Genomic DNA, 12,168 nt, shown 5'->3' with positions numbered 1-12,168 from the left:
AAACCAGAGCTTGGAGGTTGCTTGCCCTACGAGAGTGTTTTAAATTAAAATCTAACCAGTGGCTCGAGCTGGCGGAGACAGCGAATAACACATTTAACAGTCTTTTTTTATTAAAAAAATAAAAATAAAAAGTTTGTGGCAGCTTTTCTAGTGGAAATAAAGATGAATTATTCCCATCCTTGTTCGTGGTAAACGCCAAAGAAAAAGAAAGAATATGCGATCTAGAGGTTTGCGCATGCACGCGCACTTTTTTGCAAACTGCTGATCCTCTCGCTGCAGAAAGTGAAAAAGGAGAATTCATTTTGCTCTCCACATCACTAATCCGCTATACAATAGTATTTCATACGTCATATACTAATACTACACCTTACTTTGATTTTACTTTGTCTTTTATTATGCTTTTAATATTTGATAGATAAATGATTTAAATAACTTTTATTTGACTATTGAAACCTTGTTTTATTGTCAACCTATATATATACTTTTCACTAAATTGTGCATAACATATTTGATATTGATTCATATTTATGATTATAAATTTAATTAATTCTACTACTTCCGTCAGTGGATACTCCTCTATATAGGATCTTCTTAATATTTTTTTCTAATATAAACATAATATTTTTCCTTTTTTTATCTTTTATATACGACGAATAGTTATTGCTTCACTTTTTACAATAATTTATTGTAATTTAGATAAATAAAGAATTGTATAGTCAATTCACTTAACAATTTATCGTAATTTTAAACAAATTAAATGAATTTTTTAAAGAACATAAAAATTTAAATGTAATAAGTATTTGAGAATACAGGGAGCAGTAGTCATCAAAATTGCCTGGTTTTGAGTGCAGTTTTCACTTTTCAATATTTTAATAGATAATAATGATGATAAAAGTAATCAATTTCAAAAAAAAATAAATTAGTGGTTTGTTTAATTTTTTAAATTAAATCGATGACTCTTTCAAGTGCCATTTATATAATTTTTAACGATATTAATAAATTAGTTAGTTCATGAATTTTAACAATATTGGCATTATTTTTTGTATTAGCTATAAAATAAAATAAAATAATGAATTTTACTCATAGCCATTTATTTCACTTTTTTTCTCAATCTCTATAAATTTCACCATTTTTAATTCACATTCTTCAACACTTATCTACCTTTTGACTCTATAAATTTCACTTTTTTTTTTCTTCGATGCCTATGTTTTTTTTTTTTATTATTCAAGTTAAATGAAGAACTTCCCAAGAGGTAATTTATCATAAGATTTCTGTTAAACGAGCACACTTAATTTTGGAGTTTTTTCAGCTCTCAAAGTCATTCCATCTTCCTCTGATAATTATCGATTTATGATCCGATTTATTTTTTGTCCCACATTTCATTGCCCAAGATTACTATCCTAGAAGCTAATTAGGAGTTTTACTCTATCCGTCCTCTTTAAGATCGCTTTACCGGATCGAAATATTACAGTAAACATGCAAAAAAATATATTACTTATTGCAATCACAAATATATGATAAGTATTTTAGAACAGATTAATTATTATGAAACGAAGGAAATATACAATAAAATTTCCCCACTTTTTTATTTTATTATTGTTTTGTTTATAATAGTCCATGGATAAGGTTATGTTTGGCTCGTCTGATCCTACACTGCAACGCAAACCGTCTCTAACCAACCAAACTGCAATGGCCATGCCTTTCATGGCCTCCTCTTCTCTTCCCTCTCTTTCCTTCCCTCGCTCTTATTTTTCTCGTCTCTCCTTCCCTCGCTTTTCTATCTCCCCTTCTCTCCCTAAGCGTCTACGGACCACTAAAATCCAATGTGCCAACACCAACAACCAGCAACAGCAACCCACCCAGTCCCAAACGACATCCAGCTTCGACCCCAAAAGAGGAGTCGCTGTTTACAAGCCCAAGTCGTATGAAGTTCTTCTAACTGATGCTGCTGATTCTCTCGCATATGCTCTTCAAGACGGCAAAACACGCTTGGAAATTGATTTCCCGTAACTTTCATTTCCTTTGCTTTTCTTTTCTTTTCTTTTTCTTTTTCTTTTTTTTTTTTTTTTTTGATTCGATGAACTGATTATTTCCCTCTTTTACTTTTTTTTAGAATGCCCATTCTGTATCTTAGCTTTTAATTTTGTTAATAGTAATACCCGTGTTTTATTTTGAGTCTACAAGAATGGCATTGCTGAAAGGTGTTTTTGTCACTTAATGTTGCAATTTTTTTGGCTTTGGGAATAAATTAAAATCGATGTATCATAGGAACAGAATTTGGTTTCTAATGATGCTTAAGTGACAAAGTGAGGAAAGAACTCAGTGTTTTTAGTTGTTTATAAAATAACAAGAACTTTCTTTACCTTTTGCTTCGTATTTTTTTATGTTACCTTGGTCCTTTCAAGTTCTTTTTTTTTCATTATTTAATCTTTTGGTATATCTACTTATTGTTTACGGGTTTGGAAGGTTTGGAATTTTTGGTCTGTTTATAATTGGACATCAAGAAAATAGTAGCTGATATCAGTAAAAGAAGAAGAAAGAAATGCTTCTCGTTATGGCACAGTCGAACAAGAATCTTGGGAAGGTTGCAGGGGATAAAAGAATCATACAAAACCAAAGTTATTGCGTAGTTTGAAATTCCAATTTAAGAAAAAACATGGTAGTTTAGAGTGATTTCCGATATTCATGTATGATTCACAAGTTATTAAATATATAAGTGGAATTAGGTTGGAGAATATTAACTGTAAGTGCATATATAATCAGAATCAGTCTATGTGTACCTCTGGTGAAGGAGGGGGAGTGGACTGGCTAAGTATCTTAGAAATCGCAAATGTGCTGCATTGCTTTTTAGTTTTTTTTTTTTTTTCCTTCATTTTTATAGATTGTAGTTTCCTTGTTACCCATACTTATTCTTTATACTTTTCCCCCTTTGGTTTGCGTTTCAGGCCCTTGCCCAGCAATATTTCTTCTTACAAGGTATTTCCTTTTGTTCTCAAGTTCAGATTGTGGTTTCAGCAGTTGTTTTCGTGAATGGGAATGTGCACATGGTTTTGAAAAATCTCATGGGTTGTTTAATTATACTTTATGTTATTTCCCTATCAAATATTTTTACTATGGTTTTGTTTGTCTTTGTATCTGAATCTGGTTTGTTGGGTCTCATAGCAAAGGAAAAAAAAAAAAAGAAGAATGAATAGATTTATAATTTCAAATTCTGACCATGTGAAGGGATCTTCAGATGAGTTTATTGATGCCAACATTCAACTTGCCTTGGCTATTATCAGGAAACTTCAAGAGAAAAGGGAAACCAGAGCTTGCATTGTAAGATATGACTTTCATATGTCTATTATGTTTACTTGTTCCACAATTAAAGTAGTTTACATGGTCCATTCCATTTCAGGTCTTTCCTGACAAGCCAGAAAAGCGCAGGGCTTCTCAGCTTTTCAAAGCAGCTCTGGACTCGGTAACATGCTAACCCAAGGTCATTTTTTATTTAATCTGAACCACTATGGACTGGGGACTGGCGTTGGCTTGATGGATGTTCTATTAAGTGGCAAAGGGCTTTTACTGTTTGGAGTATTTAGCTTCTCAAGATAACACTTCTTAAGCCAATGTTTGTCATTTTCATGTGGATTTCTCTGTTCATGGGTTTAGTACTACTATTTTTTAATTTTGAAGTTCATACTTCATGGGAACTTAAAATATTCTAAACTTTTTCCTTTGGTCAAAATCTGAATTTTCTTGGTTAAGATTTTGAAACCTTTATGGCAAAGTTAAAATTGAAGGAGAGAGAGAGAGAGAGAGAGAGAGAGAGAGAGAGAGAGAAACGAAAAGGTAATTTATATTGACTCTTACATAAACTTTACCTTTTTGTTTATGCTTTCAGATTGATGGAATAACCATAGGATCACTTGATGATGTCCCCAGTGGTCCTGTCACCACATTTTTCAAGTCTATAAGGAACACCTTAGATTTTGATTTTGAAGACAATAATGAAGGTAGTTCTATATGTCTGCTTCTATGTCTTGTTTCAATCTTATATATTCATTTAGTTATCAATATTAAATACATTTTTTTTCTTACTTTGTCTAAACCATAGCTTGAACTATCTGCATTGAGGCATTGACATGTGCTGACTTTGAGATGTGCTGGCGTTCCCAATTTTAATGTAGTTGTTTTTGTTTTATTTTATTCATTTTTCTCTCTAACTTCCTGGAAAAAAATGAAGAAAAGGAAAGCTTTGCTCTTAAACATTTTGTTTATCATTTGTTCCATATGCAGGCCGCTGGCAGTCCAATGAGCCACCATCCCTTTATGTATTTATTAATTGTAGCACAAAGGAACTTTCTGTTATAGAGAAGTATGTGGTAAGGTTTCTGTTGAAAGATTTTTAACAAATTTCACATCTATCGATTTGATTTCAGGCCCAGTTTAATCTTCTTTGATATTTTGTCTGAATTTTTCAATACACCTGCATTTCTTTTGAGTTAATTGCTTGATAAGCAGTTCAATTTTGGTTTCATATGATGGAATATGAGTTCAGTGAGTTTGGAGTGGTGTTTGAGCTTGTGGATGTAATGTACTGAAGGTGATGAAATTTAATCTTATGAATTGATATTATAAGAGATGTTTGTGAACTTGCATGCATACGCTATATCTTGTTTTCTACTTATACATTCTCAAACTCAAAGTTCCAGAAACTACTCGTTTGATTCTTTAATTTCTTTTTTGAAACACTAATCTTACTCTTGCTTTAACTGAGTACTATCTTTATCTTCATTGATTGCTTTAGAGAATAACTAAACCTGTAAAAAACTCTTTTTCCACAGTATCTCCTGAAACTTGGTCCATATCCATATCTGAATTGATGAATTCACAGAAAAACTAATGTAGTATGAATGCTTGGAAATTTATTTCTGGGGATCATATTGTTCATGACTCCATGTTTGCCTGGATGTGGCCATTGTGCCATTATGTGCTAGAGGTTCGAGAACAAGGTGTTGTTTTTGGCTTCTTTGTGGGTTTATTCTTCTGGAGCTTTTAGAAGGATCTCTGAGTGTTATCCAATTTGATTGCAGTACATTTTCAACTTTTGTTTTTTGCTCTTTCAGAGTTGTCTGTTTGTTATTATACTAGGTTTCTTTCTTATACATAGTTCACAATCCACAAGTTACAAAATTGATATTTCACCTAATTTGACTCATTGGAATGTGCAGGAAAATTTTACCATGTCAACCCCAACCCTTCTGTTCAATCTTGAACTTGACACATTGCGGTATAATTTTTGCCTGGATTAAGTTTGTGTCATGCCTAATTTATTATCTATGATGTTAGTCTTCAAGGTCAAATAAAGTCTGCTTCCCATTTCAGTGCTGACTTGGGTCTTCTGGGATTTCCTACCAAAGACTTGCATTATCGATTTCTATCTCAGTTCATTCCAGTATTTTATATTCGAATCAGAGAATACTCTAAGGTTTCTCTTTTATCCTTGATTTTTTATCTCCTCTGTGTCAATTGCTTTTTAAATGGAGGACTTTAACAATGTTACATTTGCTCTTAATATTGTAAGACAGTAGCAGTAGCACCTTATATTGTCAATTACAGCGGAGCATTGTTTCGCCAATACCCTGGTATGAAATTCTTTGTTTTTTTTTTTTTTTTTTTAAAGTTCTATCAGCTAGTTTAATTGAATAAACTGTTATTTCTATCTTCTGGGTTTGGAATTTGCTTGTAGGCATTAATTGAGTGATAACATACAGTTTTATACATGGTTGAATATAACTGAGAGAATGTTAGAGTGCTGCTACAACTGTAACTAAATCAATATACCAGGCGCTGACCTCTGACGTTAATTAGAATAAGGCGTTGGATCACTGTTGGAAAAACTGCTTTGTGTGCACTTTTGTTCAGTTAAATGAATATCCATAATGTTTAGACATGTGCAATAAGTTGATGAATACTTACCTGGATGAATGGCAGGCACATAAATTGTTGCTTTAGAAGCATCTATGTTGCATATGTTTCACACTTGTGCATGAAATCCATTTTTCTTTCGTTTTTGCTAACTATTTGAAAGTGCAAACATATTGTGTACTGTGAACTTTTTACAACAATGATTTGAAATCTTATTCCATGCCTCTAATCCAACTTATAAAATGTACAGGTCCTTGGCAGGTGATGCTTAAACAAGCAGATGGTTCTTATGCTTGTGTTGCAGAAAGTGCAACACGCTTCACACTTGGCGAGGTATAAGTTTGTTTTACCCAACAAGTTCTATTCACTTCCTTCTGACTACAATTAACTGGATGTTCTTTGTATTTTCCAGACCAAAGAAGAATTATTGAGGGTCCTTGGACTGCAGGAGGAACAAGGAAGTTCGCTAGAATTTCTTCGCAGGGGCTACAAGGTAATCCTGGCTATCTGATTAGTTTCTTCTTAGATTATATTTTTATGTTATGTACATCTACAAGTGATTTTCTATCCTTCCTTTTCTTCTCTTGCCTTCATCAAACATCTGGTTTCTATTGTGCCACAGACCCATATACATGTTATCATTTCCGTTTTTTTCTGAGAATTTCAAAATGCATGTGATGGTTAAAATAGACATGCAAATGATGCATTTGAAAACTAAACTATTCTTTTACGTATGATCCAGTCTAGGGTCACAAGTTAAAAGCCTTATCCTTTCTGTTGTCCATGAGCATGTATATGTATATAATAAATACACTTATGTGCATCTGTTCGTGTATACACATATATAATGAACAAGAGACTTCGAAACTCCATTATATCAATTGCATGGTTGATATTGCAGTCTGCAACTTGGTGGGAAGAAGATGTTGAATTGGAAGCATTTTCTGATTGGCGTAGTTGAGCATCATCAGAAGCAACCGGAGACGCCCCAGTGGAACTTAGTAAAAGAGAAATGGTGAAGTTTTAGAAAAAACGAAGCATGAAGAACTGTAAATGTATTTGTTCTTTCATTTTTCTTGTGTTTCCCAACATAGAAATAGATTGCAACAAAGTGTCATTTTTTTTTTTTAATGATCCGTTTTGAACTATTTTGTATTTCATACATGACATAAAGATGTAGAGGAAGTATAGTTTTACACTGCTGCAGAAGCCACAATAAAGGCAAATTTTGCGTCAATTTAAACCTGACATGAGTCACTCTACTTTGTCTGTGCACGTGCTTAATTTTATGTATTTTCTTAATCCTTCACTTAATTTGAACGCCTCAGACTTTTCTGATGAACAAAGCTCAGGAGTGACAATCAGTGGTTTGTGCTTGAAATTCATTAATCTTTGCAAATTAAACATTCTCTACATTATCACACAGGCATATATTCTTTGTCACCTTTTATGATATCCAATGGGTTAAATAGAAATTGAGAATATACAATTTTTTACACGTGACAACATATAGTGCATATACAGCTTTAGTATGCAAGCAAAATCATCTAGTTAGTTTCATTCATAATAATACACTCTACTTACTCTGCACTAAAGTCGGGTTCTCTGGGCTTCTGCAGTTGCAGCAAGCCAGTATCAGTATTGCTGCTGCGAAGCCTATGTGCACGAAGAGCATTGGCTGCAAATCGAGACGCAAGGATTGTTGCGCCTAGCCTGGAAAAACTATCAGATCGATATTCATCTTCGTATTCTGCTTCTTCTAGCATACGAAGCTCTGCAGCTTTCCTCCTGGCATACCGTCTCCAAGAAGCTTGGATTAAGCGAGCAGCCCAAGTCCTCCATTGCTGTGAGTAGAAACGGAAAGTATGCTGCACCTGCCTGCTATGAAGACGCCTAAACTGACTTGCAACGAACTTCAGCTCTTCAGCTTCTAAAGCAAATGCTTCTACCTCGGTTAAGGCTCTAACTGTCCTAGTAGATGATGGTAAGCTAGCCCCAGCTTTAGGGTCTAATGCCCAAGTTAAAAGCTCTTCACCACAAAAGTCTCCTTCTTTCAAGTACCCTCTGTTGAAAAATCCACTCCTTCCTCCATCTGTAGTTACACTTTCTAGCCGGCCCCGAATTATGAACAGCATCTCATCGACAGGATCCCCTTCGCGGACTATGTAAGTATGCTCGGTGTATAAACTTGGCTTTAATCGTTCACAGATAGCATCTAACAACCTTTCATCCATATTGGCAAACAGAGGCACCTGCATAATCACAATATCTCAAAAATGACAATTACGGAAAGAAAATGATTCCCCAGAATAACAAAACTTGATACTTACCCTTCTGACCAAATTCAAACAAAGATGCCTCTTTATATCTCTCCTGAGATCTTTTGGTAGACTCTGCACTATACTCTCTTCGTCCACTCCCCGAGTTTCTAACCATTTGTATTGATCATAGCGTCTAACTCGCTCCCTAAGATCCTGTGGAAGTAAGCGATGGTGCATCCATTGCTCCGAATCACGCCTTTTAATCCTCATTTCCTCTAGACGAATTGTTATAGACTGAAGGTAGGTCTGTTGCAACCAAGACACATCAAATTGCCTTATCAGTATTCATTCTTAATGCCTCCACTGCATCTGTTTTCTAACTTAATTTTTCTTCCTTAAAATAAGAAACTAAAATGAAATAAAAATCCAACTTGCCATTTAACTGACCTGCATATTTCCAATCAGAAGTGCAAAGAGAATAAGTCCTGAAATAGCTATGGCAATGGAAAATAGAACCTCATAAGGGTAAGTGCTGGTTGCAAGACCCTGACCAAGTGTACTGTAGACAATGAAAAATCTTTTAAGCTTCTATACTAGATGAAACTTTAACAGATCAAGTTTTAGTCAAGTCAAATTCTGATGATGATACTACAAAAAAGGATTCATATATATAGACAGATACCTCAAGTTTTGCAAGCCCCACCATAAGCAGTAAAAGAATTTAGACATGAATACCCTGGATCCAACAATATCTGATTGCATAGCCTGTGTATAGATTCCATAATTAAATATCGAGTTACCATCTTCATCAACACTGCAGTTGCTACTAAGAACCTTTTCGCTGACCCTCCGCCATTCGTGGAAACCTGGCAAGACTTTATTGCCACAGTACAGGAAACTTATATCACATTTCCCGCTTAGAAGGCAAGCGTTCTGCCAGCAGGCGTCTTTGCGTTCAACTGCCAGTAAGTACCAGAAAGCCCCAGCAATCTGTAAAATTAGAATACGTTTAGAAAGATTACTAAGCATTGCTATGTTAATCAAACTTCTATCCCGGGACCGAGCAATGTTCCTGTTCGATCATTCAAGCTTGAAAGGCTTGTTTACTCAGCATATATACTTACATGACTAGCAAGCATGTACCACAGCAAATAGTATGCAGCACCAGCCCAAGCACTTTCGGCGAAAGCACCCGCAGTCTTTTTCAGGTCTGAAGTTAAAGGAACAAACCGGACGAATCTCGGGATGTATTGCATAAAGACAAGTACTAACAATGCTTGTTTAGTAGCCAACACCTCTGAACCTTTTTTCTTATTAGTAAGATATTTCCACACCACCACCTGCACAAGCATATACATGTTCGTACTTAAATTGCATTTGATTAAATTAAGCAAACCCAGAAAATAACTGGCAGAAATCAGCCAAACCTGTGGTAAAGGTAGAACGGAAAGAAAATCGACAATGAAGTAACGACCTAAATATCGGGCAGCGATCTGTGCAGGATCTATAACAAGTTCACCTCGTCCGAACACTCGTGATGATGGTGCAACATAGGCTGTCCGGAATTGGAGAGCCATTCGAAGCAGAAAGAAAGCATCAAGTATAGTCCGTGCAGCTGTTATTGTTGCTGCTAAATTTGTATCCATACCAAGACACACCATTTTATAATTAAACACAGGCAAATAGAAAAACAAAGGATCAACAGATACTGCAAGAATGCAGGAAATGACAAAAAGCCTATTCCATAACAGCAGAGATTTATCCTGAGGATCAAAAATCTTTTTCTCTGATACTTTAAGATCCTCAGGAAATACTGCTCGAGATACTTCAGTTCGTAGCGTTCGACCAAGTGTTATGAGTCCTTCTGATCCCTTTTTCATTCCAATTTTCAAAGATTTTGATGAATTCTTCCTTACTTTTCCTTTAGGAAAAATTCCATTTAAATTAAACATGACTTTCTTCATTTTGCTACTTGTTTTAGTATTCAAAGATAATGTAGAGTCCAAATCGTCCAATCTGCAGATTCAAGAACAAGCCAGAATGAGGTGTAATTATACTTTTAAAATCAAACAGCTCCATAATTAAGTACATATTAGAGAAAATTAAACTGTACACCTTACAAATTTCTCTTTCTCGCCACCAATGTATTGTGACTTGTAACCACAATCAAACATTTTGCAGAACAAGTTACATAGAAAACTTCATGGGAAAAAATTTCCCAAGCAGCATCTGGTATAATGTTAATTAACACAAACTTCTGCACAACCAAAAGAGAAATCATTGTCCATGTAAAATTCTAACATTTTATCTTATTACCATTAAATCAAAATAATGATCACATAATTTTAATTAACACAATCACCAAACACTATCCATTACAATTACCATTACCCATGAAATTAATAATCCCAGAAATATTACAATTACCATTAGAATTATATAAACTCTCATAAACAATTCAAACTTATTACATTACCCTCAGTATTTCACAATTATGGCATTCTGATCTTATATAAGCAAACACATGTAGCCCATTCCTCTATTTCTTTCTTTTTCCAAGAAATAAAATTCCAGCCACATTTGTATTACACGGAAATTTAAAAAAGGTGATCCAATGCAGTTATGTGTACATATATATATATGTATATGAATGTATGTATGTACAGTTACATTGATAAGAAAAAATAGATGTATAGAAGATAAGAATTGAGAAGAATTATCCATCATAGAGAAAAACAAAAAATTATTGAAATCAAATAATTGATTGAAAATCCATAAAAGATATTGAAAGTCAGCCATATTTCATCAAATGGGAATTAACTTAAGCCAAATTAATAATTAACTTACAATGATAAATATTTTAGTTTCAATCCCAGAGCTGGAATTGAGGAAAACTATCTGATTCTGAAGAGGAGAAAGATAATTATTTTGTAATTTCTCTTCTCTGCAAGAGAGGCGAGAAGAGAAAGAGAATGAGAGAAAAGAGAGACAAAGAGGTCCTGTTGGCGGAAGGTGAGAAAGCTAAACCGTTATAACGGTCACATACACACACATATATTTTTTTGTTATTAATAATTGCCATTATTTTTGCATTTTTTATTCTAATTGAATTTCATTGGTTCTTAAATAATAATTTTTTAAATTTCGTATCGTATATTTATCTATACAAATCTATATAAAAACAGAAGTAAATTCACTTACATGTCACTGTATCAAAATATAAAAATGCTAAGGTGGCAAAATAAATAATGTTTAAGGTGTGGTGTTGACAAGGGAAGTGATTTTATGTTATTTTACAAATTTATTTTTTAATTTAAAAATTACTTGAGTTATAACATTTCTTCAGTTTTTTTTTCAATAATTAATATTATTTCAAATAATAAAATTTTTTAGTTTCTTTTTTTAATGATTAACAAAATTAACAGAGAAAACGGTTTCTCTATTATATTTTGATTTATTTTATTTTTAATTTAAGAGATTAAAAGTGAGCTAAAATGGCTTAGTCATCAAAGAAAAAAAAATTATATGATGCTTACAACCTTTCTAGTCTTTTTCTTTCCAATGCAAAAAAGGAGACCTCATAGAGACAAATTGTTTAAAAAAAAATCCCAAAAGTTGAAATGGCTCTTAAAGCTTCAACTTTTGTTAGATTCCAATTTTATAAATGAGTAATGATATTGTTTATATTCTCTTAAAGCAACAAATTTATGAATTTTCTTTGTTTATATTCTCCTGACTTAGTGTTTTTTTTTTTAATTATTTTAATATAAAATTATTATTAAATTATATATACATTTACCACTAGACTGTATCTTAGTGTGCTCACTATGAATCGAATCAGTTCAATTTGGATTTTGTCAATTCATTAAGTTGGGAAAATTTTAACTATTTTGAGCGAGAAATAAAATTATAATACATACCCATTTTGATTTGTCCTTTAATGGACTTTATAATAATTCAAAATTATGTTGAATTTATAAATTTTATTTTTAATTAT

General features: G+C 33.2%; 2 protein-coding genes across 5 annotated transcripts; one reads left to right on the top strand and one right to left on the bottom strand.

Annotated features, from left to right (window-relative positions):
- Positions 1 to 1,623: 1,623 nt before the first annotated feature.
- Positions 1,624 to 7,147, top strand: LPA3 (Low PSII Accumulation 3). 2 transcript variants are annotated; one of them, XM_012212101.4, is made up of 12 exons: positions 1,625 to 2,006; positions 2,946 to 2,976; positions 3,226 to 3,318; positions 3,398 to 3,460; positions 3,884 to 3,995; positions 4,279 to 4,364; positions 5,214 to 5,272; positions 5,368 to 5,470; positions 5,567 to 5,627; positions 6,161 to 6,243; positions 6,323 to 6,403; positions 6,812 to 7,147. In XM_012212101.4, the coding sequence occupies exons 1-12, from the start codon at positions 1,630 to 1,632 to the stop codon at positions 6,869 to 6,871; spliced, it is 1,209 nt and encodes a 402-aa protein (XP_012067491.3). In that variant the 5' UTR covers positions 1,625 to 1,629; the 3' UTR covers positions 6,872 to 7,147. The 2 variants fall into 2 exon arrangements, 1 of the variants encoding a protein (XP_012067491.3); XR_016321361.1 differs by lacking the exon at positions 6,812 to 7,147 and having other exon boundaries at positions 1,624 to 2,006; positions 4,279 to 4,357; positions 5,571 to 5,627.
- A 194-nt stretch (positions 7,148 to 7,341) lies between these two features.
- CNGC7 (cyclic nucleotide gated channel 7) lies at positions 7,342 to 11,193 on the bottom strand. Of its 3 annotated transcripts, none has more exons than XM_012212100.4 (8): positions 11,019 to 11,193; positions 10,287 to 10,428; positions 9,599 to 10,187; positions 9,296 to 9,511; positions 8,854 to 9,161; positions 8,619 to 8,730; positions 8,241 to 8,477; positions 7,342 to 8,162 (listed from the first exon to the last, which is right to left on the bottom strand). In XM_012212100.4, the coding sequence occupies exons 2-8, from the start codon at positions 10,343 to 10,345 to the stop codon at positions 7,491 to 7,493; spliced, it is 2,193 nt and encodes a 730-aa protein (XP_012067490.1). In that variant the 5' UTR covers positions 10,346 to 10,428; positions 11,019 to 11,193; the 3' UTR covers positions 7,342 to 7,490. The 3 variants fall into 3 exon arrangements, with proteins under 3 accessions (XP_012067490.1, XP_037495026.1, XP_089579247.1); XM_037639098.2 differs by lacking the exon at positions 11,019 to 11,193 and adding an exon at positions 10,648 to 10,775; XM_089723121.1 differs by lacking the exon at positions 11,019 to 11,193 and having other exon boundaries at positions 10,285 to 10,426.
- Between the last annotated feature and the right edge of the window lie 975 nt (positions 11,194 to 12,168).

Source organism: Jatropha curcas, chromosome 1 (assembly GCF_041381405.1).
Source record: "Jatropha curcas cultivar XTBG-Jc1 chromosome 1, XTBG_Jcur_1.0, whole genome shotgun sequence".
NCBI classification, from domain to species: domain Eukaryota; kingdom Viridiplantae; phylum Streptophyta; class Magnoliopsida; order Malpighiales; family Euphorbiaceae; genus Jatropha; species Jatropha curcas.
This window is presented reverse-complemented; position numbering and strand designations above follow the sequence as displayed.